General features: G+C 35.8%; 1 protein-coding gene across 1 annotated transcript in view; it reads left to right on the forward strand.

Annotated features, from left to right (window-relative positions):
• CSMD3 (CUB and Sushi multiple domains 3) overlaps positions 1-26,948 on the forward strand; it is a 669,880-nt gene that overhangs the window by 25,734 nt on the left and 617,198 nt on the right. The window contains exons 3-4 of the mRNA XM_064441769.1: positions 718-771; positions 13,195-13,417. Coding sequence (XP_064297839.1) covers positions 718-771; positions 13,195-13,417 — 277 coding nt within the window. The remainder of the gene's footprint in view (positions 1-717; positions 772-13,194; positions 13,418-26,948) is intronic.

Genomic DNA, 26,948 nt, shown 5'->3' on the forward strand with positions numbered 1-26,948 from the left:
AACCAGGGAGCACATCAATTAAAGATGTAAAGTCACACAATTTAATAGAAAATTATGTGTTTTGCTTACTTGATAAGAAGAGACATAGGTCTCTGCTGAGTATTAATGTCTAGGAGGGAGACACTGAATGTGCAAACCTGTGCCTTGGGCTACTATGTAACAAATCATCATTAAGTCTCAAGAGATAATTAGTCAATTTTTTTTTTGTGCTGATATAAGATGAAACCCAAGAAAAAAGACTCAGACCACACATCTATGTTTTCCCACACATAATGTGTTTGCATGGGAATAGTAATAGTGTATGCAAGTGTCATTTATGAATACTTAATACCTAGTACATTAACTAGAGTCTGTCCTAATTCCAATCAGTAGATACTGCAAAAAGCAAGTGATACTCCAAATTCCCTTGTCCCATGCAAATGAACATGAAGACATCTATCCAACAACAAAATCTCAGTATTTGCTAGAATAATTTATTAAAATAAAATAACTGTCCTTTCAAACAGTTTTACATGCCAAGTTAAACTACACCATCCAAGTCAGCACTGTTTACTTAAATATTTTTGCTTCCCATTTCTATAGCTTCAGTGCTGTACTGTTTGTCTTTATTGGTTTTCTTTCTATCATTGAACATTATTATATATTCCTTTTCTACACAAATTCTTCAGTCTGGCTTTTCACATAACCTTTTCACCTAACCTTGTTCTGCACCCCAAGTTCAGGTGATCCAGAATTTTTGGTTAGAAGATGTTGACTGGAATATGGAAAAAGGTAACCAGTCAGTTCTTGAGAACAAATGGTTTTTACTTTGATGCTGGGAAGAGTAGCTGGGTTTTTGTTTGTTTCTCTGTTATTTTCAAGGGAGGAGGTAAAAGAAGACACCAGTGATACCATAAATATTTATTCCTCTTTCCCCTTTCTGCAAATGGCCACAATATAGCTCCAGGTTTTAACTAGCCAGGCAGAGAGAAAATTCCACTTTTCTTGATGGTGATGACTCTGTGTGGTGATTTTTATCTCATTTGGTAGACTGGCAAAATCAGCTGGGGTGGATGAATCAGTTAATATGCTCTCCCTTGCCCTTCGTTCTGTAATTCACTGTCATAGTAAGGACAGCTGCCCAGGGAAACCGCTCATCAGCTGAAATTTAAAACCTAGTTATTCACATAAGCTCCCAAAGTTGTACCATAATACTCTGGGCTCCTCCTTGACAGCCTGGGGTATGCAGTTCATCTGGCTGCCTCTACAATGAAGCAGGTTGGCTCTGGAAAGGACCAGAATAAATATATAGAGTAATAACAATATCTTGAATGGTCTTGAGAATATTGGGGCCAAAATAAAATCTGAAATAGCACTTGATTATATTGCTTGGCTCTATAACTATTTAGCATCATTATGTCTATTAGACATTCAAAAAAATTAGAGCAGTTCAAGAAGCTATCAGTGCCAGAGGGTTGAACACATTTGTACACATTTGTTGTATTATTATCAGCAGTTTTAACACTTTTCCTAGGAAATTTTTCATGACTTTGCAGTGTTTTCCAGTGTACAGAAAAGTAAATCTTCTGTTTTTCTTTTTAGTCAATTATTTTATTTGTTAAATACTACATATTTTAGAGTCATACCCTCCAGTGGTGATGTTTTCTTTTTAAATGGAAATAATTAGTGGAAATTATTGTAATATAAACAATATTGATAATACTAAAGTTATTGGGTTTGTGATATCAATAAATGAGTTCTCCTTAAAAAAATCTTACAGGTTGAGATATCTCAGTGACTAAAGATGCTCTTCTTTTTAACTTATTTTTGATCTTGTTCCAGTGTATAGTGCCTCAACTTACTACTGAAATTTATATTCCGGTTTAAGTTAACAAAAATACATTTATGAAACTTAGAACAAAATACATGGCAAATACTGCAAATTCAGAAAGATACAATTGGAATCCATTCAAAATTAAAAAGTAAGCAGAACTGAAAATATCTGAAAAATTACCTTTGCATTCAGACACAAGAAAGCATTGAAAAAATCATAACAGTCTCTAGATTTAAAGATAAGGATTTTTTTTTAGAGTGAAGTGCTGCTTCAATCAAAAATTATTTTTTTTTAGAAAGTTTATGAGTAATTGAAGAGAGAATTAATTTCTGTTTTTTTTTTTTAAAAAGACCTATACTAGTTCTTGAGGAAATCCTATTACAACATACAATATTTTAAGAAGTGGACATAAAACTTTCTTCTTCAAAAGTTTTTACTGACTAAACTTTCTGATTGGTCTAGTGTTCTTTATGTCTGGAGGTTTTGGTGTGTTTCATTTTAGAAAAATCCTGGATACCTCAGTACAGACACTTCAGTTTCATAATGCACCATTAATATCACAAACATATTTACCACAAATAAAAGTTAAAAAAAAAATAAAATCTGAGATTCTTAACTCATAAAATTGGTCTTCAAACAGAAAAATCTGTAGAAATATAATGCTTTAATATCTACCATTGACAATCTTTAGTTTCCAAGATGTTTAAACTGTTCTCCCTTTATTTTTAAAACTGTGTCCGAAACTGTCCCACAGTGTCAAACCTTTTATGAGTTCTCTTGACCTCTCTGCATTCACTTGACACTTCTATAGTCTGTGGCTCTTTGATTTTTACCCACCTTCAGAAAAGCTGTATTTGCTAATACATTTACTAAAGGGGTTGAGATCCCACCTATTTAATTCAAAACTGTCTTCTATTTAACGCAAAGGGTTTTGTCATTGTTTGGAATACATCAAAGACTATAGTTGGTTTTTCCAACTGCTGCTTCCTTTAATTCTGAACACATATTTAATTTTTCTGCCCTCAGGTAGTTTAGGCTGGTGTAGAGTGCATTTGGTACAACAGTCCAAACACCATAGTAATGGTCTCACAGGTAGCTATTGACATCAGGTTTTATAAATGTTTCACTCAGAAGCATGAAACATTAGTCAGATAATTTTTTTCTTCCCAAGTTTGTAGCAGTTTCAAAAGTCTGAATTTCCGTGTGGTCTAAAGCAAGAAGATTTTGTGTTGTGTTTTAAAAATGACATCTCTTCTGAAGGTAATCCCTGTGAGTGAATGAAAATACTTTCTAGGTTGTTTACATCTGAAGCAATCTAAGCTGCCATAGAAGGTTGTTATTTTTTGAAAGAAGGGAACAGAATATAGGAAGACGGTCTGCTGTAGTATACAGTAAATACTGAGCTGTTCCTCTGTTCAGTTTCTATTGGCAGAAAGTTAAAACAGAGCCTTAATTCTGTCCTGATTTTCCAAGCACTGAGTCTTCAAAGTCTTTTCTAATCTTGTTGAATCCACTTCAAACAAACATCATATTTATTTGATAATGTTTATTTCCTATCTGAATGCTTACTGGAACTTCTTTCATTATTCCGGGTTTCCTTCCCCCTTCTCCCCCCATCCTTTTTTGAGGTTGACTAAATCTATGATGTTTTAGAAGGATTATGGAAACTGTTTTTTTCTTTCTCTAAAGCTATATACTAATTTAACAAGTTACTTAGATTTGCAATAGCCTGTTCTCTGTCACTTATCTGAAAGTGCTGCAAGATTTCAAACTACCAGATGTAATATACTGTAATTGTGGTTTTCTTTACTTTTTTTCCCCCACTACATTAAGTCCCTGTGTAAATCTCATTAGAGAGGTCCATAACCCAAGTCCTAGATTCTAATGAACCAGCTATATAATGACAGATGCTTAGTGTGTATGCCAATGGGCTTTAAATTTAAGGAATTCAAGTCAGCATTATATTGACTATTCTGCTATTACACTACAATTAGTGTGAAAACTGTAATTAAGGTTTATGGACATTTGAACTTTAATTTAAAAGTGTAGTACTAAATGTATCTTAATTTATTCAGAAGGTAATTTTGTTTTAACCTTTTTTTTTTTTCCAGAGGATATTTATTTGCTTATATTCCACTAGTGCCAAGAGCGAAGACTCTTGAAACACCTATTGCATGACTGTTTCCCTTATTTAGAGAATTCTGATACTTACCAATTCACAGTGTAGTTAATTAATTATTCCACTGTGGACAACTTAATTTACTTTTTTTCCCTCCAAATATAACTTTTTCAAACCTTATTATCTATTTAGATGCTAGAGACATAGAGACCTGTACTTTGCAGCAAAATCTTTTCTCCATCAACATTTAGAATATAATAAGAAATAAATACAACAGTAACAAAGTTTTAGAAGCAATATATTGCATGGATTCAACTAAATGATAAACTGCTTCCGAAGTTTTAGTTTGACCTGCTACTGCAGTGGTTGTATCTTGCCACTGTCTTCCATGCTGTTCACATGGTAAGGGCTGACTACTTATGACCATATTTTAATGAAAAGCAAATTTTGCTCTAAGGAGTGCTATTTGAAAATCAATTAAGAGGTCTATGCAAATTAAGACTTGTTATTTCTAAAAGAACAGAAATGCTTCAAAATGCTGTTGGCAGTTCGTAGTATTCTGGGTGTGGTCTTCTGTGTCATTTTGACCTGTTAAGAGATGGCTCTAAGCTAAATTAAAAAATATGCCAATTTAATTATGAAATTAAGAGTGTCTCAGATCGCACACTATACCAAAAAGACAACAAATGAAGTACAGTACAAAACCTTTGGACATGTGGTTGGCTTTGCAGAAAAGGGAACAGTGAAGAGGAAATGTAAAAGAAATATAACTCTTTCAACTGATCTTTACAGTGGAATCTCTGTTCATATATTTTCTGCAGAGTAAATTTCCCATGTAATCAAACACAAAATCTGCATCAATTCATTTCAGCCATGCCTTTGATATGATGTTCACTTAAGGGTTGCCAGGAAGATTCTGGATCAATTTCTGGTTGTACGCTGGTTTCTTTCCACTTTGCAAGTGGAAGAGAAAGAAAAGCAAAGAAAAATACTGCAGGAAGGGTAGGTAGAAGAAGAAAAAAGAGTGCAGGCTTAGAATGTTAATGATGGCACTTTTCACAATTAGTTCACCTAAAATGAGGAAGTTGTAGCTCAGAATGTTTATTCTTAAACACAGGAGAGAGAAGCAGAGTGGACAAATGCAACTGAGACCAGAAATTCTATTGAAATGCAAATACTCTTTAAAAACCCCAAACACCTTTAATATCTATCTACAATGTCCCCAAACATAAGAAATCTGATTCCCCTGCAAGCCTGGCAGTGCTAGCATGTGTGAGGAGTATCAAATATGGCAGGCTTTCAATCCCAGAGAAGATTTTTAATTTGTTCTGTGATGAGATTCTAAATGTCCTCTCTTGTTTTTATGTCTAGTTCAATTGCCCAGATGTTTGTCACATCTGAGAGATTACCCTTCTCTGGCTGCATGAGCAAGGAGGCGGTTATTTTGGAACAGATGATCCCTTGTCTATAAGGCATTTGAGATATTACATGAGGAATAGGAGAGAAGTATGGAAACACTTTAGAAGGAAAGTTAATTACATATTGGGGATAAAGACTTCAGTGTATTTCAGCTGACTTTGTTGAAACCAGACTTTCATCCGTGGCTGTCGTAGCAATGCATTTAAAATAGAAGCAGAAGGCTATTCCCTGTCAAAGAGCTATGTATAAACCAAAGTAATTAAGTGCCTAAGGGTAAGGGAAAAAACCCTGAAATATTCCAGTGAAAGTGATAATATTCTTCTGTTGAATGACTTACACGGTGGTAGATTACATCCTTTTTAAAGTTCCTCAAAGACTGGCAACACTACTGAAGTTGAAGCCTTTCCATTTTCAGATATAGGAAATGACTTAACAGTTGTTTTGCTGTAGAACAAGAAATACACAAAAAGACAATAAATATTTATTTCAATATCTGTAAAATTTTTATGGGTAATTTTGTTAAATGAGATCCAGTTTTTTATTTTACCGCCTTGTCATTTTAAGCCTTCTGCTCCTCAGGATGTATTCTATGTGAACATGAGCATTCCTGCTGTTTTTCAGACCTTATATTTCTTAAAAGAAGAAATATGCTCAATGCTGGCATGAGGGGGCAGAATCTCTTGTCCCTCTACCAGTTTTCACAGCTGAGACAACCAGAAGAAAACACTAAATTATTTTGGAACCTCTTTCAGAAAAGGTGGCTGAAACAGACATAAGAAATTACTCTTTGGAGGAAAAACAGTACTTCCATACAATTCTTCAAGTGCAGTGATAAATCCTTTAGAGCGATAGCTTCTTTTTTTGACTGGTATTCTGCACCAGTTCCACTGAACTTACTATAGTGTTTCCAGCCAGCCCTACCAAATGATTGGAAAAGTAATTTTGGCACCTTTTTATAGTTTATGCAAGGGCAAGATAATCTATCTTACCCAATTATTTGCAAAGAAGTATAACTATCTTTTCCCATAAACTTAAAATAATCCAAATAATCAATAGAGTCTTAAAACAATCTTCTTTTGAACAATTAATAATGTCTCATTATTGGCACAATTTCCAGTAGGCTGTGCAGAGAATAAGCATTCAAATATCTTGTTTGTGAAAGCAAATATTTTTAAGGACAGTTCAGTTAAAAAAATCCTAAAATTCTTGGAACCCATAAGATCTGATTTTCATAGAGGCACTACAATGGTGTTCTTACATTGTGTACTTCACAAACAAGATTTTTGTGTTTTTTACAAGGCTTTATTAGGCATGTCTGGAACTTCTCTAGACTAAAGAAAACATTGCAAAACTGAGGAAATAAGCATTATATGTAAAAAAAAGAACGACTGACAAAATAGAAAGCTAAAAAACCCATATACACAGAGATAGACAAAACCACAACAGAAGAAGTTATCATTACTTTGGGAACTTAGAAAAGAAGGAAATGACATAACTAACCCGTGGGGGGTTTTTTGTTTGGTTGGTTTGCTTTTTTTGTTGATGTTGTTTTGGTTTTTTTTTTAATGGTCAGCTGAAATACTAAATGTAGATTTTGCTCAGTGGGTAGAATGCTCATTGTAAAAGCTGCTGCTGGAGCTGAGATGGAAGTGAGAAGAATTCTTTGAGTATTGGGTTAAATGGTAATGGAGGTTTATTTGAATACAAGACAGGCAATTCTGAAACAGCAACAGCTCTAAAGCCTTGTAGCTGGTATGGATTCCTACCCTTCTGTGAGCTGCTACACAGGTGCAGCATACTTCTGTGCTGGTGCGCTGTGGTGCAGGGTTGCCGCTGGTGTGTGCGTGCCGAGCACAGGAGGAAAATGAGACTAAGAACCAGGGGTTTATAATGTTGTGGTGGGAAGGGACACCAGGGAGTGCCCTTAGTGTAAAAGTCACTAGTCACACCTGTTGTGAAAGCACAGTAGAGAAAGAAAGAAGTATGCAAGTTGTTGGACATTTGAGGAAGGAGGTGAAAAAGGTGGAGAGTGGGAAGGAACTAAATCCACTGCATTAAAGGAGGAAATGGAAAAGCATAAATGGAAGAGACCTAAGACATGATGAGACGAGATGAGATAAAAAGGTAAATTTCAAAGACAGTCCAAAGTAAAATACAGTCGTTACACCTTATGAGGTCTTCCCCTTCTCCATTTTGTAAATGTGCTCAAATCTTGGTGTAAGGCATGTCAGAACAATTAAAATGACAGCAAATCTGAGATGGTTAGAAAGAAAGACTATATATTTTCCAAAACCTGGAACAATTGATAGGAGGAAGGACAGGGTTCACAAAATAGGGAAGGGATCAAATCACTATGAAATCTATCACTGTAGCATTCCAATAGGTTACATGAAGTGCTAAAACCAGATGTGAGAGTATAACATGAAACTACAAAAGCAAGAGGTTTCACAAACAGGACTATAGAGGAGAGTAAGAAAAGAAGAAGGATGAACACACAGGCACCATAAAACCTAAGGTTATGATAACTCAAGTCAACAGAAAGAGAATCTAGCACAACAGAAGAGAATTAGGAGAACAATTATTCTTGATTTATGGTCATCATTAAAATTAACTGGTCCTTGCTGAAAAGACAGTCAGATGATCAAAGATCACAAATAGAAAAAGGTGTTGCAGAAACATGCAAAGAGCAGGAGAGACAAGTGAGTAAAGTTGATGTATTCTGAATGGAAAAGGACCGCCATCTAGGGGGAAAAGAACCATTTGTCAAATAGGTAGATGGAACAAAAAAAAGGAAATGTACATGGATGACTTGGCTAAGTGTCATGGTTTAACCCCAGCCAGCAACTAAGCACCGCACAGCCACTTGCTCCCTTCCCCGCAGTGGAATGGGGGAGAAAATTGGAAGAGTAAAACTGAAAAAACTCATGGGTTGAGATAAGAACAGTTTAAGAACTGAAATAAAATAAAGTCAAATAGTAGTAGTAGAAGTAGTAGCAATAATAATAACAACAACAACAATACCACACAAAGCAAGTGATGGACGATGCAATTTCTTACCGCCCACTGACTGATGCCCAGCCCAGCCCCAAACAGCAGACACTGGCCCCTGGCCAACTTCCCCCATCTTTTATACTGAGCATGACGTCACATGATATGGAATAACCCTTTGGCCATTTTGGATCAGCTGTCCTGGCTGTGCCCCCTCCCCTTCTGGCTTCTTGTGCCCCTGGCAGAACATGGGAAGCTGGAAAGTCCTTGACGTAGAGTAAGCACTACTTAGCAACAACTAAAACGTCGGTGTGTTATCAACATTATTCTCATACTAAATCCAAACTAGAGTACTATACCAGCTACTAGGAAGAAAATTGACTCTATCCCAGCCAAAACCAGGACACTAAGAAGTACTTTAAGGTAAAATTTACTGTGCTTTAAGATGGGTGCAAGTGAAAGTGATGAAAGAAGATTGTGATGTAAGAAAAAATACAGAAGAAAAAAGCACCATGCAAACAACTCATCTTCCATTTTCTCAGTTTTCTCTTAAGTAAATGACAGCAATTATTAAATACCTCTTTAAAAGGAAATACACAAGCAACTTAGAAATGTGTGAGTGTGTTAATCAATGCACAGTATAATTATGGTGATGACTGCTGTTAAAGAATACATTAAACAAAGGAGATTAAAGAAAAGGTGCGGAGTACTTGAAAGGTGAGAGGTGTGGGAATATGTTAATAAACAGTATGATTGAATGGTCAGGAGGAAAAGAAAAAGCAAAAGACAATCTTGTAGTGTACTGAGTAAGTATAGTTGTGGGACATCCAAGGGCAAGGGGTATGGATATGGCATTAAGTATTACTTGCTTTGTTAAAAGCCAATGAAAGTTGAATAAATAGATTAAGTAAGGATAGGTGTTAATGATGCTTACTGTAATCCCACAATGAATCAGAGGATGACTGAAATCAGGAAGAGAGGTAGTGGTTTATGATTTCAAGACATATATATCCATGTAAAATTGATGAGAAATAAACATCTGAATTTTAAAATCTGGTAGAAAACAATACAATGGAAACTTTGACTCATACTATTAAGAGAATATCACCAGTCATGGTGTTCATCTTCACACTTACTTGAACAAGTATTTTTCTTTTCTAGTCTAACTTCAAGCTTTTCAAAATTCTCTATCTCTTGTTTTGAATCAAACCTCTAATGAAGAACAGTTTGCAAGTAAATTCTGTTTTGCATGCAAGTTCTGAAATCTAGATGAAAAAGATAACAGTATGTTTTACTAGTTTTTTCAGCATGAATTTGCCTCGTGAAAATAAATGTCTTGTCTTCAACATTTGATCAGACCAGTCAGTTAAAGCATGTTGTCTATTTTGAATGTAACCATGTTGGTCTGCCAAGGTGAAAAGCATTACAGAATGGATTAACATATGAAAGTAGAGATTAAAGTGCATGTTGTATGGATTCTGTTGCCATGATATTTTTTTATTTTACAGACTAAAAGAGTAAACCTATCAAAATCAAACTTAATTGTTTACTTTTTCTATTCTTGGAATTAAAAATGTATCTTCTGGCACATGCATAGCTGTCTTATATTTTGCTAGTCATTGTTGAAAAGTACCCAAGTTATATCATCTTGCAGCATATGAATAATTCTCTTTTGTTACAGTTTGAATATTGAGTAAAAGGAGTAAGTGGAACTTTTATGTGTCATGGAAGTTTATATTTCATATATATTTGTATGGATAGGAACAATTATTGGATCCAATATGAAACATTATGTTCCTTAATAAGTACTGTATCATCTCCTAAGGCACTTTCTAATTTTTTTGGCTGGGTTCTTTTTGTTTTGGAAAAGTATAATTTTATTTTGGTCACAGAAGACCTATTATTTGAGTTTTTCTCTATAGCTTGCATTGAATTAACAGAATAGTACATATGTAATTAATAGCTATCCCAACTCAGATACAGCAGCCGTGACACAGGTTCTGAATTATGAAGCTCTATTATGACACTGAGCCAAAGTTCACACTCTGTTTTCCACACTTGGTCTGGAGAGATGCATAGAAATTAACAGTACATCCTATTTAATTTTCAAGTCTCTCTAAGTTTTTTCTCTAATTCAGTTGAAGTAGGCATCAGCAAGAGATTTATAGGAAAAACTAAATCGATAAATATATGCACACTTTGCTATTTTAAAATTCTTATTCCAGTGACTGTATTTGGCGGGAAGTGCTAGTTTTCTAGGATGAAGATCTTATGAGGAGTAAATAGTTTAGTTTTATAAAGTGGCTTGCACAGAAACTGTATTCCAAATGATTTTTAAAGTGCTAAATAAAACAGCTAAGCTTAGATAATAAATAATAACACATAAAGGAGATTTTAAAATAGTTTGAGTATGCAGAGATGCAGAAAGAAATAAAACAGACCTCTAGCAATGAAAGTTGATAACAAATGAAAATATGTAGGCACTGATATGAAAATAAATTCTCTAATGTCAGATGAGGCAAGCAAAGTCCTAATTACTTTCCAGGAGGATCTTCCATTCCCTCTCCGTCCTAAACATCTATGATATGCTATTTGTAGTAAAGAGTAATCACACTTCATAAGAGGCATCTTTTCTCATCATTGGAGATAAATATGAAAAAGCCAAGATAAAAATATTGGATGCTTCCCTCTTCTGTTGTCAAGAAAAGTTACTTTACAGTGTAGCAATACAAAGTGTAAAATCTTAAGAGAGTTCTGTGTGGTACATCAGAGAAAGGGGTTTCTGCACATTTAAATGCTCAACATGAAGACAAGCTTGTGAATGTGCCGCAAAGATGATTTAATGAGCTCAAATATATACATATGTGCATAATTAAAGAGTCAGCATCTGGTTGGTTTGTCTGTAGTTTGTTATGAAATGTGTATCGTGTTTCTCTGAAAGAGCATGCTGAGCATTTTATGCTTTCTCTCTCAGTTGATGAAATGTGCCTGCTAGGGCTTGCTCTGAGCACACTTGAGGAAAAGAATTTTCAGGGGTGCAAAAGACAAAGCAGGAAAACCGATCTAATATTTAAGGATCACAGAATCACAGGATGGTAGGGGTTGGAAGGGATCTCTGGAGATTGTCTTGTCCAACCCCCCTGCTTGAGCAGGCACACCCAGAGCAGGGGGCACAGGAACGCGTCCAAGTGGGGTTTGAATGTCTCCAGGGAAGGAGACTCCACAGCCTCCCTGGGCAGCCTGTTCCACTGCTCTGGCACCCTCACAGGAAAGATTATTTTTCTCATATTGATGTGGAACTTCCTGTGTTCCAACTTGTGCCCATTGCCCCTTGTCCTGTCATTGGGCACTATTGAAAAGAGTCTAGACCCATTGTTCTGACACCCACCCTTTAGATATTTAAAGGTATTTATTAAATGCCCCCTCAGTCTTCTCTTCTGCAGGCTGAACAAACCCAAGTGTCTCAGCCTTAATAAGAGAAGAAAGCCTGGAGATAGGTTGTAGTGGAGAACTACAGTCAGACTGCAAAGCTGGTAGAAAGGAAAAATATATCCTAAGGACCTAAAGGAGGTAGGAACAGCTGTAACTGAGCATTAGAACTGAAAGCAAGAGTATAGAAAAGGACCTGCCCTGCCAGGACACAGTGACTCGGGGGTGATCTTTTTATAATTATTCTTTTTTTCTACTTTTTTTCTCAGAAAATATATTTTCTATATAAAAAGTAAATTGACCTCCTCTGTTATTCATGCTGCCCCTCCCAGCAAATATGTTGGGGATGGGCAAGAGGCTAGGAGGGGACACAGCCCAGACAGCTGACCCCAACCGACAAAAGGGATATTCCATACCATATGATATCATGCTCAATGATAAAAGCTGAGGGAGAGAAGGAGGAAGGGGGATGTTCAGAGTTATGGCGTTTGCCTTCCCAAGTAACTGTTACATGTGAAGGAGCCCTGTTTTCCTGGAAATGACTGAACACTTGCCTGCTAAAGTAGCCAATGAATTTTTTATTCTGCTTTGTTTATGTGTTCAGCTTTTGCTTAACCTATTAAACTGCCTTTACCTCAACCAACGAATTTTCTCTCAACCTTCCCAATTCTCTCCCCATCCCACTGAGGGAGAGTGAGCGAGTGGCTGTATGGGAGGGGACAGCTTAGCTGACTGCTGGGGTTAAACCACAACACCCACTTAGGGACAGTCAAAACACGTAAACTGTTAATCTTAATATTTTATTTAGATATAGAAAATCTTACTAAGTTCTATCTGGTTACAAATACACAATGCAGTTATATACATCAGATAATATAATGATGCAACAGATGGCTATTTCACATTGAGTCTTTAAGTACACAGCTTTCATAAACCAAAATTATTGATTGGAAAAAATTTGCTCATAATAAATAGCCTTTCAGCCTCTATCAATCCCAAAATCTGGTGAGGAGCAGCAGAAGTTAATAGATATAATCTGTATCACACCTGTACCAAAAGAAGATTCATTTATTTTGGTCTGGCTGCTTCTCTTCCTTTTTACAAAAAAAGGGAATTGATGTACACACTTTGCCTCATAGCTGACCAAATTTAACCATAAATGTTGTTTATACATATTTATTTTCAAAGAAGCTACCATATGTCTTTACATAAACAGTATGGAAAACACATTTGTTAGGTGGGTGGGGTTGTTTTGCATTAAGCAGCCAGGATTTGTATTAAAACATGGTCTTTACCTTTCTAAAGACAGAACTTGTAAAGAAGTATTTTGATAATCTTTTAGAAATCATTAATTCCAATGATGTATTTTATTGACGGTTGATATAAAAATGGATTGCTAACTTTTGTTTCCTTGGGTTTTTTTTAGGATTTATTTATACCTGTGGTGGAACTTTAAAAGGACTTAACGGCACTATAGAAAGCCCTGGTTTCCCGTATGGATATCCAAATGGTGCAAACTGTACATGGGTTATAATAGCAGAAGAAAGAAACAGAATACAGATCGTCTTTCAGTCTTTTGCTCTAGAAGAAGAATATGATTATTTGTCATTATATGATGGGCATCCTCATCCTGCAAACTTTAGGACAAGGTAAAGAATAAACATTATTAAAAAGTAACTTGTTTACATATCTTAGAAATACCCGAGAAAATAGTTAAATCTAATGTTTTTAACTTATGGATTCTTTCTTATTTAGACTTTAAGGTGCACTTTCCTTAATTAATCATAAATATCTTAAAATTAAAAAAAAAAAATTCTGTGCTTTAATTCTAAAATAAGTGCTAAAATTAATCTAGCCTTCATATAAAACTTGTCTCAAAAAATATAATTAATTAAGAAGCATATGAGCATAGATAAATGAAGGTAAAGTGAATATGAGATTGTGGAGGTCTCAGTTTGCATGATCTAGTAGAGGTGGAACTTTTGTAATCTTTGCCAATCTTTCAAGAGAGATCAGAAGAAGGTAATGTATTTAAGACAGAAAGAATAGGTATTTTTTCTGCATTTGTATATAAATATCTTTTAACACAAAGGGATAACAAGAGTGAAAAAAAACAGTTTGAAAAATCAAGAGCGTGAAGGGTCACAGAACATTTTTTATCAGTGTCTACTTCAGAGTTCTGGAAGGTTGAAGCTTGAGGGATACATGATAATTCTGCAATAGCAACGAATATGTGGTTCATACATTTGTTAGTTATATTTATCATCTATCTTGACTTCTGTAAACCAAGTTGTCATCTAACCAGACTTTTGTAAGACCTTTGACATGGACCCACACAACATCATTGTTGCTAAATAGGAGAGGTATGGCTTTGATGGGTGGACTATTGGATGAATAAGGAATTGGCTGGATGGCCACAACCAAAGAGTTGCAGTCAGTGGCTTAATGTCCAAATGGAGATCAGTAACAAGCAGTGTCCCTCAGGGATCCATACTGGGACCAATACTATTCAATATCTTTGTTAATGACATGGACAGTGGGATTGAGTGCACCCTCAGCAAGTTTGCAGAAGACACCAAGCTGAGTGGTGCTGTTGATTCACTTGAGGGAAGGGTTGCCATCCAGAAGGATATTGACAGGCTTGAGGAGTGGGCCTGTGAGAATCTCATGAGGTTTAATGAGGTCAAGTGCAAGGACATGCACCTGGGTCAGGGCAATCCCCAGCATCAGTATAGATTGGGGGATGAATGGATTGAGAGCAGCCCAGTGGAGAAGGACTTGGGGATGTCTGTGGATGAAAAACTGGAAATGAGCCAGCAGTGTGAACTTGCAGCCCAGAAAGACAATCGTATCCTGGGCTGCATCAAAAGAAACATGGTGAGCAGGTTGCAGGACATGACTTTTCCCCTCTGCTTTGTTCTTGTGAGAACCCATCTGGAGTACTGTGTCCAATTCTGGGGTCCTCAGCACAAGAAAGACATGGACCTGTCAAAATGGGTCTAGAGGAGGACCATGAAAATTATCAGAGGGCTGAAATGCCTCTTCTATGAAGAAAGACTGAGAGAGTTGGGGCTCTTCAGCCTGGAGAAGGCTCTGGGGAGACCTTATTGTGGCCTTTCAATATTTAAAGGTGCTCATAAGAAAGATGGAGAGAGACTTTTTACCCAGGCCTGGTAAAGCCCCTGACCAAGGGGCAACATTTTCAATATGAAAGAGGGTAGATTTACATTAGATATGAGGAAGAAATTTTTTACAATGAGGGTGGTGAAACACTGGCACAGTTTACCCAGAGAAGCTGTGAATGTTCTGTCACTGGAAGTGTTCAAGGTCAGGTGGGATGGGGCCCTGAGTAACCTGACTTAGTGAAAGGTATCCCTGCCCATGATAGAGGGATTGGAACTAGATGACCTTTAAAGGTCCCTTCCAACCCAAACCATTCTATGAGTCTATGCTTCTATGATACTGTGAAGAAGAATGTAATGTATATTCCTAATCAGGGAACATCCAGTTTAATTTTATTTTGCATGGGGCTGGTCCAATAAAGGGAAGAGTTTTCATAATATTATATGGCAAGTGTTGATTCCCTTTAATAATATTTATTTTATTTAGCTATTGTGTAACAATTCAGCATCTGTCCACTATAAAGAAACTGTAACATGTTACTAGAAGGAAATTAGAACAGTAAAATTCTTCATCTCGTATCTGTGCAGGATGTGAATTCTGTTTGTCAAATGAGTAATACGGTAGGTTGACCCTGGCTGGAATGCAGGTGTACACCAAAGCTGCTCTATCACTCCTCCTCAGCTAGACAGGGGAGAGAAAATATAATGAAAGGCTTATGGGACAAGATAAGAACAGGGAGATCACTCAGCAATTACTGTTACGGGCAAAACAGACTCAACTTGGGGAAATTTAATTTAATTTATTATTAATCAAATCGGACTAGGTAATAAGAAAATAAAAACTTAAGCTTAAAGTGCCTTCCCACCAACCCTACTTTCTTCCCAGACTTAACTTTACTTGTGAATTCTTTACCTCCTTCCCCCAAAGAGGCGCAGGAGGAGAGGGAATGGGGGTTGTGGTCAGTTCATCACACGCCGCTTCTGCTGCTCCTTCCTCCTCAGGGGGAGGACTCCTCACACTCTTCCCCTGCTCCAGCGTGGGGTCCCTCCCATGGGAGACAGTTCTCCATGAACTTCTCCAATGTGAGTCCTTCCCACAGGCTGCAGTTCTTCATGAACAGCTCCAGCATGGGTGCCTCCCACAGGGTCACAGGTCCTGCCAGAAAACCTGCTCCAGCATGGTTTCCTCTCTCCATGGGTCTGCAAGTTCTGCCAGGAGCCTGATCCAGCATGGGCTTCCCATGGGGTCATGGCTTCCTTCAGGCACATCCACCTGCTCTGGTGTGGGGTCCTCCATGAGCTGCTGGTGGATATCTGCTCCACTGTTAACCTCCATGGGCTGCAGAGGGACAGCCTGCCTCACCATGGTCTTCACCACAGGCTGCAGGGGAATCTCTGCTCTGGTGCCTGGAGCACCTCCTCCCTGTTCTTCTTCACTGACCTTGGTGTCTGCAGGGTTGTTCCTTTCACATATTTTCACTCCTCTCTCTGCTGCTGTTGGTGTTGCCCAGCAGATATGGAGAAAAGAATCTCTAATTAAATTGTTTTTCTTTGTATTTCTGTGTTTACATTTGTATTTCCAGGTTCATGAATGTTTGTGTGCTATTCTGATAGCAGCTACAGGAAAGAGGGGCCCCATACATAAAAGATTTGTGGGTTGTCTTTTACAAGAAAAAACAACATGTATTTTTTCTTCTTTTTTGCCGTTACCTTAAAAGACAAAATTTATGCAGAGGAGTCCAAAAAGGCCCTCACTGTCAGTCAAGAATTCTCTTGGTGAATCCACTTTAAATCATAATCTCAAAGAGTATGTGAACCATGTGCTGCACAAGTGCAAAAGAAATAAACAATTATTACGCTTAGGAACTTATGGTTCTTACCAACTTACAGTTTTAATAAGCATCAGAGAAAACAGGTGAAGGAAGCTAGGAAGATAGAAGAGGAAAATAATATCTTGCAAAGGCAGAATTTTTTTCTTTGTATGTCATGATCAAGCTACTGAGAAGGTTTATATATATTTGTGTGCATGTGTATGTTCATATCTATGTATATCTACCTGTACACATAATATATATAGATATCTATCTACATACATAGATACATGCATGCAGGATTCTTTTTGTATTAAACTCAGCTTTCAAAGTTGGAGCTTTGGGTTACATTTTTTTAAAATGTCAGTATATTGAGAAGAAAGTCAAGGAAGTCTGGCATGCTCAAAAATTTTGCCATTGTGATTTTAGGATGCTACTACATTCTGGTGAGGAAAAGGATAAGGAGTTGTGTAGAAGAGAATAGAATAAGTTGGCATTTAAAAAGGAAAGGTGATTAAGCCTCAATATCGGTGTTGAAATAGACTACTTTTGCAAGAATTACAAGGTCTTGCTGGGCCAGCGTGTGGATTCAGTAGAAATATTATACACATTTGTGTGCACGGAGAATTGGCTTTTAAATTATGAAAGTGTGATAGTGAAATTATGAAAGCTTTACTAAATCTTTCATGGTGACGTTTATTTTCTCAGATTGCTGTAGCAAGTATTAAGGTGATGCTTCCTAGAGTCTTCTTTTTGCAAAAGATTTTACTTAAATAAGTAAAGTTTTACAGTTGCTTGTGGAAACTTTCTCTCTAGGATGACAGTGGATTTTATCAATTTACTTTGTGACATTAATGAAAGTGTAACGAGATTACACAAGTCACCCTCCCCTTAATTTTGTAACAGACAAAAATGTTTTCAGGGGACTACACAGGTGTATTTATAAAATATATAACTGAACAGCTAAAAAATTGTCTCAGACAAGGTCACTCTAATTCTTTTTCTACTTCAATATTTTGATTGAAAGAGGTTTCTGTATGGCTGAAAAAGATTTTGCATTTGGGCTATTAGTGAAGCTCATGACCTCTGATTCCATCGTTATCCAGTTTTGTACTTCCTTGTTTAATTGTTCTCAAAATTGAATCTTGTTGAAATTTGCGGTCATTGACTGTCTTCAGTGAACGCCTAACAGCCTTAACTGGTTTAGATGCCTTAAATAACAGCTAAAAAGTAACAAATGGAAAAGAAGCCGTTCAGATATGGCCATTACAGAAAGCGTACAGTCATTATTACAGTTTCAACTTGTGTTACTGTGTATGCTTGATTTAGCATACTTAATATGCTAGATCTTTGCCTCAAACTATGAATAGAGAAAATATAGAATAGCTTAAAGCTGTGAACTAAATGCAAAAAAAATTACTAACTTTCCATAAATCATATTTGTAATCACCTACAAAAAGATCTTTTTGCAGAAAGATAGTATTACTTAAAGTATTTGAGCCAGGTTTTCAGCAAAATTTTGTACTTGGGAGTCTTTCTGGGTCATGTCATAGAAACTGCCTATTTTTAGGACTTTCTTGTTGCCCTCCCTGTTCATCTTCATGACTTTTGTGTAGCCTTTCTTTCACACTTACACATCTAGCTCCCTCAAAAAAAAAGAGAAACCCAAAAAAACCCCACCAAACCACAACAGGGTTTGGTTTTCTATAATTACTTTTGAATTGCAACTTTGAATACACCTTATTTTGGAAAGTAGCTAATACTTCTGACTGCTTTTCTAAGTTTTGTATTTTCACATAGAACGCCTGTTCCATTTTTTAAAAATTTCTGCTTTTCATATAATTTTTGTGTGTTGCTAGATGAATCGTTTCAGCCAAGCTTTTTGAAGATGCATATCAATAATATGTTTTCAATATTCTGGGTGCCCAGCTTGAGAAACAAGAGTTTTGTTCGCATTAGTGATAAGAATTGTTACTTTTAAATTAAGTTAATGGGAGGTATGATTTAAACTGATAAAACATCACATAAATCAGCTGCTTTGCAAAAGCCAGTTGGAATCATCTGATGATACCTCTTACATGTTATGAAAATATTTTTAGTATAACTTGTAAATAACTCCCTGTAGTAGCTTAGTACTACTGCCATATATTAGGGAGTGGCAGGAGCAGGGCTGGTCCATGAGGGCCACAAGTCAGGAGCCAAGGGTGACCCTGCTCACACTGTGTTCTCATTGACAGGCAGAATCCTGCAGGGGCTGCACATGGAGGACAGAGCCAGGGACTGCTAACAGGGTCCATCAACAGCACCCTACACAGCAAGTGATGAACCAGGTCCAAAGAGGGCAGCTGTGAGGAAAAATAAACATGGACAGCTAAGCTCCCCACAGAGTAGGGCGAAGAGGCTCATACTGCAGGCAGGGACAAGAACAGAACTGTAGTAAGGTCTGGATGCCTCAGGGTGCACTGAAATGGAGTCCCAGGACCCATGGGCAGTGGTGGGCAGGAGTCCCAGCTGAGGCTGCTCAGGGCCAGGAAGGTCTATTGGTTTCCTCAGAGTCCTGACAATGCATAGAAAAAATCTGTGAGAAATTTATTTAATGCTTACCTTTAAAGCAAGATTTAGATTATAATTCAAAACAAAGTATGGGACTAACTATATGAATTATTCATTGGGTACTCTTCACGTCACTTCTTGAATAGTCATATGGAAACCACAATTAATTTTAAACAGCACTATTATTGGCAGTGGTACGGTGCCTATGTAGGTGAGTGAGAGAATGGCAACCTCAATTCTGACATTTCCTTGCAAGTATTTTACTTTACAACTTGGATAATATTTTGTTTTCCACTTTTTAATAAGAAATTTCATAGGATAACGCATAATATACTATCAGTAAATACCAAAGAGTATGTTTGGTTTGTTGTTCTTTTTTTTAGAGTAAGGTGCTTAGAATTGAAGACTGCTTTTAAAAGAGATTTCATACTCAACAGTTTTCTAAAATATATTTTTTTGCTCTAAATAGTTACTCCAACTTGCAGTGTGATATTAGAAATAGCTTCAAATAAATGAATAATAACTTGTGATTATATACCCAAGCTCTGTTCACAGTTCCAACGGAATATATTTTCCAAAATTACCAGTACCTAACTAGTTAATTGACTTGACATTTAAATATTCATCACAAAATTAACATTGCATCAAAATCAATGAAACCAATTCAGATCTGTTTTAAATACAGGAAAAAAATGCATACCTGCTGCACTTGTACTGGCATAAACTGAATAATTCAATCCAGTATATTTCTGTCTCCTTGTGTTGACTAAAAGAACCTTTCATATATTTATGTTCAGGAAGCAATTTTGTAGTAGCCGAAACTATATATTTTCTAATGTTAAAAATAAAATTATTTAGAAAATTACAAGTCTACCAGAATGTTCTGGTAAAAAAACACCAGAAAATTTCACTATGTGTGGTCTTCAAAAGGACAGACATGGAAAGACTCACTGTCAGCAAAAAGGTGTAATCATTTTCTGCCAGGTGTTCATTTGTTTGCATGACTGAAAAGAATTATGAATGTGTTTGTCTAAAAATCATGAGAAGTGGAGGTGTGACAAACTGTCACAAACTGGAATTTCTGAACACTTAATAAATATATATTTTGCATGTGTTTGAGAGCTTGCAAGACCAGCATGTATCTGCAGAGATATTTTTAAATGTTGATACGGTCACTGCATGCAAAGATTTAATTGAATGAATTAACAGCTTTTCTCTACCTACTCATGGTTACTTTCCTCTCAGGAAATTTGAATGGAAGGAAGCTTTAACATTCTCAGTGTTTAAATGGTGAGCTAATACTCATCTGTTCTGATCTCTTGCCTTTAAGCAAAGTGAATCATCCTTTCATCTTCATTCCCTGCTGAGGCTAACAAGAATCAAATGTACAGGTTACCTGATTAGTGCTTCTGAGCTGCATAGGAGAAATTCGCTGCAATTTTGGGACACATCCACTGCTCCTTCTCTATCAATGAATTGCTTTCTCCTATAACATCTGATTCCCTGAGTAGGCCTCAATTTTTAACATTTACTCCCCAACCACTTAAAGGGAAAAGAAGTTTTCAAAAGATTAATAAGTAGATCTTTAAGATTTCAGGACATTCCTAGTGTTGAATGTAATTGGGTATGCTCACCTTAGTACTTCCAAAAGTTTGAATTTGGTACAAAACAAACAAAGTCATACTTTGATAATCGTACTGCAAACTACTCAAAAAAGAAATAGTTATCACATAACAGAGGAATAAGTTCAAAACTAAACTTAGATAAAACTAAAATGCTTTATTTTTTTTATTCCATATCATAAGGAATAACAGATATTGCTGCACTTAGAATGGCTGGTACTGTCTATCCAACTGATGAACAGCAGACAAAATAGTTGGGAGTAGAAATACATAAAATTACAACAAATCCTTAATATCAATTAATATTAAATATCATTAGAGTTGCAGGCAGGTGAGATGGCTGCTTACTTGCCTTGAGACTGAAGTTATGTTAACCGAAAAGGGCATGGAGCACTCGGACATGCCAGGACAAGAAGGCAAACTGGCTGCTCTGACCATGCCATAGGAGTTGGACTTGCTTTGGTGGTCAAGAGGACCACAGTAGGAGCAGGCTGAATGCTTTCCCCAGCTGGTAAGGGAACACCCACATAGATGAGTTGAGCACCTTGCTGTCACCCCATCAGTGCCTGCTCCTGGCCTGATAGCATTGTCAGATAACAGTCTCTCCTTCATAAATGTGCCAGGTATTACTGACAACATAATCAAACATTGTGTTTTAGCTCAAAACCAGTCAAAAATTTAAGGTATACTTTCTCTGAATAATTTATTTTGATTTTACAGTGTCAAAATGCTAGCATCATCCATTTTTTTTCTACATCTAAAATTTTATGTAAAAACATTCAGGGCATGGGATAAATTAAAACAAAACAAATCAAACAACAAAAAACCCCAGAGTAAAATCAACAACACTTTACTCATTTTATTATTTTTTTTTTTGTACATAAAATTAAATAGCACTAAGTAAATTACTAACAATTACCAATTTAAAAAAAAATTTATTTCTGGAAGACTAGATTTTGCCTATAAAACTTTCTATTTTTATAGTGGAATAATTATAATTTAGATCTTACATGTGCTAAATTGTCAAAATTATCTTACAGACATTTTATGAGGAAGGAAGGCTAGCAAAAGAATTAATGTTGGCAATAACAGATCTTCCAGCGTCCTCATTCAATAGATCTGCTATTTTTTCCATTTCTTATTCTAACTATGCTGAATATGTGTTTTTCCTTTTAACAGAGAGAAGTCTGGGTCAAACAGGCAGCAATTAGGCTATGCTGCTAGCATTAGTGCAACCTCCAGCTTGTTACATGTCACCTAATGTCACCCTGGTAGCTACAGTAATCTTTTCTTCTGACTCAGACTCTTTCCTTCTTCTGGTCCTTAAAACTTTAACCTTAATTCTTTTTGAAGGTTTATATCTATGTTACATCCATTACTATCTCCCAGCCAGACTTGTTACCTTATTTTTTTCGGGAAACTATTATGCTATTATTTGTTAGCCAGTGCTCCAATCTTTCTCGTATGAACTCATCAAAACCAGAAGACAAACAAAGCCCCACATTTTTATCTTGCTTTTGTCTCCTTCTTCCTCCACTTCTGCTACGTCAGGGTTTCCACTTACTGAATTTCCCAACTTTAAGACTTGTTTTACTTGCTTTTTCCTTTCCCACTTTCTATGTCTTTAGGTGATCTACAGTACTACAAGATGTAGTACAGGGTGCCCAGAGCTAGTGCAGATGTCTTGTCTGGTCAAAATGCCACAATGGTGTGTTGATTCTCCTTGTTGAATCCAAGCTTTGTTGTATGTAGCTTCATTTTACTTCATGCATGTGTACCGTTTTGTTCTTTGTACGTTCTTATATGAACAGTGCCTTGTTTACTTACACCATATAAAGACCCTTCTGAGTATTGTTATAATTTGGCTTATATTATTGCCATTACAAATCCTGTTATTAGTTACCCTCCAAGTTAGTTTTGTACCTTTCTTCTACTGTCATAACCATACTCAAAGTAGCAGACTCAGTACTAATAAAATAAAGAAAAACTGGCAACTCTGTGAAGTTCTATATTAAATCTGATGGAACAAAGTCTCTGACTATTTGGTTATTAAGCCTTTAAGACATGTCAGAGTGGAACATCTGCAGTCATTCAGGTCTTCATTCGCAACTAACGTTGACAACTGAAAATGTACAAAGCTTCCTTTTTCACTTTCCTGTTTAAGTGGTTTTTGAATATTGATGGAGACCAAGAGTTGTTGGTATGGAGACAATGGACCATTTACTGAACCTCAAAAAGTTTCCATTATCATCAGAGGTAACTGTAGCTCTTTGAGGTTTTTTTCTTTGCTCAGACTGTTTATTATGCCCTAAGTACATGTAGTTTTCTTCTCTTGTCACTGTTCACTTTCTGTCCAAATTGGCAACCAGAGCAGAAACTGTGAGCTAATTAGGATCAAATTAAGGATTCAGCACTTTGGAAACACCTTCAAACCGCTGATCACTGAGCCATTGATTTTTCTTTCAGCTGATTCACTGTTCTCTAGCTTTCTTCACTGTTTGCATGAAAAGAGAAGAAAGAAAGGAATTTCACTTGAGAATTTAGGGACCAATGAACAAAACCAAATGAAATGACACTCTTCCCTTCAAAGAAAGAGAAAATAAAAAGGTATAAGTCCTAGTCAAAGAGCAATTAAGAGATAAGGAACTAGAAGGAAAAAAAAAAAAACACCAAACATCAATGCAGACTGAAGGAGGGAAAAAATGGCAAGTAAAAAAAAGAAGATGACAGCAAACCAACAATCAAAGTGGAAAATGATGAGATACACAACAGAACTGAATGAATCTAAACAATAAAATTTTCAGTGAATGAACAACAAAAATAAATACAGCAAAGGTGTAAACAGAAGATATGTAAAATGATGAAAATGTACTGAACATGGGTAGGGACACACAGCAATAAATACAGCAAAGCTTGTAGAGAAGAGAAACAAAGACAATTGAAAAAACTGTACCAGAATTTAATGTTAAATAGCTATTCAGCTCTGAGAGATGTGTTCTGAGCAGGCAAGACATTTAAACTGAAATTTCTTTTTTTTTTTAATCTGAAAAGCTTGCTTTATGAAGAAAATACATTGAAGCAATAAAATGCTTGGCACTGTGACTAAAAACACAAAGCTGAAAGAACGCTATCTCACATCAATCATGCTATACACTTGGGAATATTCTGATAATGACGTTAAATTTCTAGATACACATGGAGACTGAAAGGTAGAAAATTAAAACTGATAAAAGAAAGTGTTTGTCAAGACCAGGTGCAACCAATCTCTTGAACTTATGCTCACATTATTGTGAAGAAGTCAAGATTTTAAGAGGTTAGGAAAAAATGGTTAGACATTCATTTAGCTAGCAAGGAAGTTAAGTTAAATGGTTAGGATTTAAAACCCAAACCAAAACCAGCAAACAAACAAAAAAATTAATAATTATTTGAAGGTGGAAGTGACCTTCTTCTAACTGAGCTTAGGAAGAGACTTTCCCATTATAAGCCTCCCATGGGATATCTTTCTCTAAGTAACTGGGATGGCCTGTTTGGCTACTTTGAAATAGCTGATGGATATTGGACTAGCTTTTTTACTGGACTTCTTATGTCATACAAGAAAGACTTCTTTTACAGCTGCTAAGAATTATTATCTTCTTTGGTAAAGCTGGTAGCTAGCATTATACAGATGAAGACTGCATATACCAGTTTTATGGGGAGATGAGTGTGGTCATCTCTGAGAACCAGGTCTGCTAAATATTAGTTATTCATTTTTCATTGCATTGCTAAATTGTTTTATGAGATTTGAAACAGTCTAGAAAACAAAGTTGATTTTTGTTGTGGAGACCGCTTATATACGACACACATATATGACATTATACTACAACATGCCAGCACAGACTGTAGCCATTAGTCTTCCACCTATGTTTCAGCTTTAAAAGCAGGAAGAATGATAGTTCACAATAATAATCTTGTCCCAGAAAGTTATAGTCTATGGGAAGGACTCATTCTATTACAGGAGTGTCTGACTGTTAGACTTGCTTACATGGCAGAAAGGTAACTCTTAAACTGGTTGTTAAATTCACCTTTTATTGTTGCAATTGACAATATCAATAAATATACCTCATGAGGTTGATAATTGAATCAGAACATATCTAGAACAGCCATATACTATTACTAAACTAAACTCCAAATGTCTAGTTCCTACATGAATAGGCTTTTTCTATTGTTTTTGAAGAATGGCATGATCATTTTATTTTAAATGTTATGTCTGCAGACAGCCAAAATGAATAGATGAGTATTTCTGCAAATATATATGTATGTTTGTGTGCACATTAACATCATTTCTCTCTGTCTCTCTAATATTTGTCTTAAACTGTGAATGTGATAGCTTATTACTGAAAAGTCGCTCCTACGGGTTACATTTCATTGCACAGCTTGAAGTGAATATTTTATTATTCAAATTATTTATGCTAACATAAAATATGTTATATTTTATTTTACCTAAGTACAAGTTAATGTCAACAGAATATTAGAAAATCCTGAATCTGTTGAGATGGAAGAGTGGCTTTTCCTAAAAAAATAAATAAAATTTAAAAAACACCAAAAAAAGCCAAAAAAACCCAAACAAAAAACCACCCAAAACCCCAGAGAGTCTTTTTTTGTTAGTAGTATCAAAAAAATTATGTCCAAATCTGCTCTCAGTTCCTCTGTAGTCAGTGCAAGTCTTCTGGACTTAAATGTAGTGACATAAATAGTTATGCATAAATGTGTTTTTCATTAGAATTTACACATTTAGTCATGAATGTTTGTAATTTTCTGATATGGTATTGACCAAATTACATTACTTCAATGTGCTTCCATTTTTGCATTGTAAAACACATACACTACATATCTGCTTTTCAATATGTACAGGAAACTTAGCTTGATAACACACATAAAAAAAGACAGAAGTAATTTTGTTAATTAAATATTGCTTCCTTATAATATGAAATGAACTGTGCATAGAGAGAAATGTGTATTTTATCCCGTTTTAAACAATATTAGAAGTTCTAAGATAAAACATATTTGCTTTTCTTGCTCACACTTTAAAGTCACTTTCTGTACATCTGCCATACTAAAACTATATAAGTAGTCTAAGTTTTAACTGAGTCTTGCTAGCAGAGAATCCTTATCTCCTTCAGATCTTTTCTAATACTATAAAAAAGGAATATTTTCTTGGACAAATGCTATTCATTCTTATCTATGGCCTGCAAGAAACCAATAAAGACATCTATTGCTAAAGTCTGCAGATCACCTTTCTCAAATAGTCTTTTGCAAGGTGATTACAGTTGTTGATGAGAACACCTCCTTATAGTAACAAGCATCTATGTAAAAAGAATGGAGTTTTTATTTTTGGGTGGAATATTGGGTGTTGGAAAAAGTGAAATGAAAAGGGCTTGGTGTGATGACTAATAAACACTAAGTATGAAAATGAGGAATGTTGTGAGGAGGTAGCATATAGCTAGCTAGCGAGACAGACAGACAAAAAGCATCTTTGATATATGTTTTTTATTACACCATTTTTTGAAAAAAAAAGAGAAACTTTAATAAGCAACGAGTAAGATATGATAGGAATGAGAAGAGATAGATGCTATAAAGGGTATAGCAGACCTATGCAAACTCCCAAATGGAACTCTACATACACAAAAGTGGCAAAGCCCTGAGTGAAAACAGCTGTACTTCTAGGGTATTTCTGTTCTGTAAATGTTCATATACTCATATACTGCAGTATTTCAGTTGTCATTTAGAAAGTAGCTGTTCATAAATTGCAAAAATACTTGTACAGTTTGAAGGCAACAGTAAATATTAAAGAACACAATTTTCAAATTGTAACCAGTGACAGAATATTTCTCCTATGGCAAAGTCTAGAATTAAGTGAAAGTATAGGTTTTTGAAACTTTAAACTAAGTAATTTCTTAGGTTACTGTCTTCATAGGAAGCATGTAGTATGGTACTTGATAATCCAGCTCTATAAATATAACCTGGATGAAAAAGGTTGTCACAGTGACATGCTAATCAAGGTAATTACCTCTCATAGGCGTTTGATTATTAATA

The sequence above is a fragment of the Phalacrocorax carbo genome, chromosome 2, assembly GCF_963921805.1.
Source record: "Phalacrocorax carbo chromosome 2, bPhaCar2.1, whole genome shotgun sequence".
NCBI classification, from domain to species: Eukaryota; Metazoa; Chordata; class Aves; order Suliformes; family Phalacrocoracidae; genus Phalacrocorax; species Phalacrocorax carbo.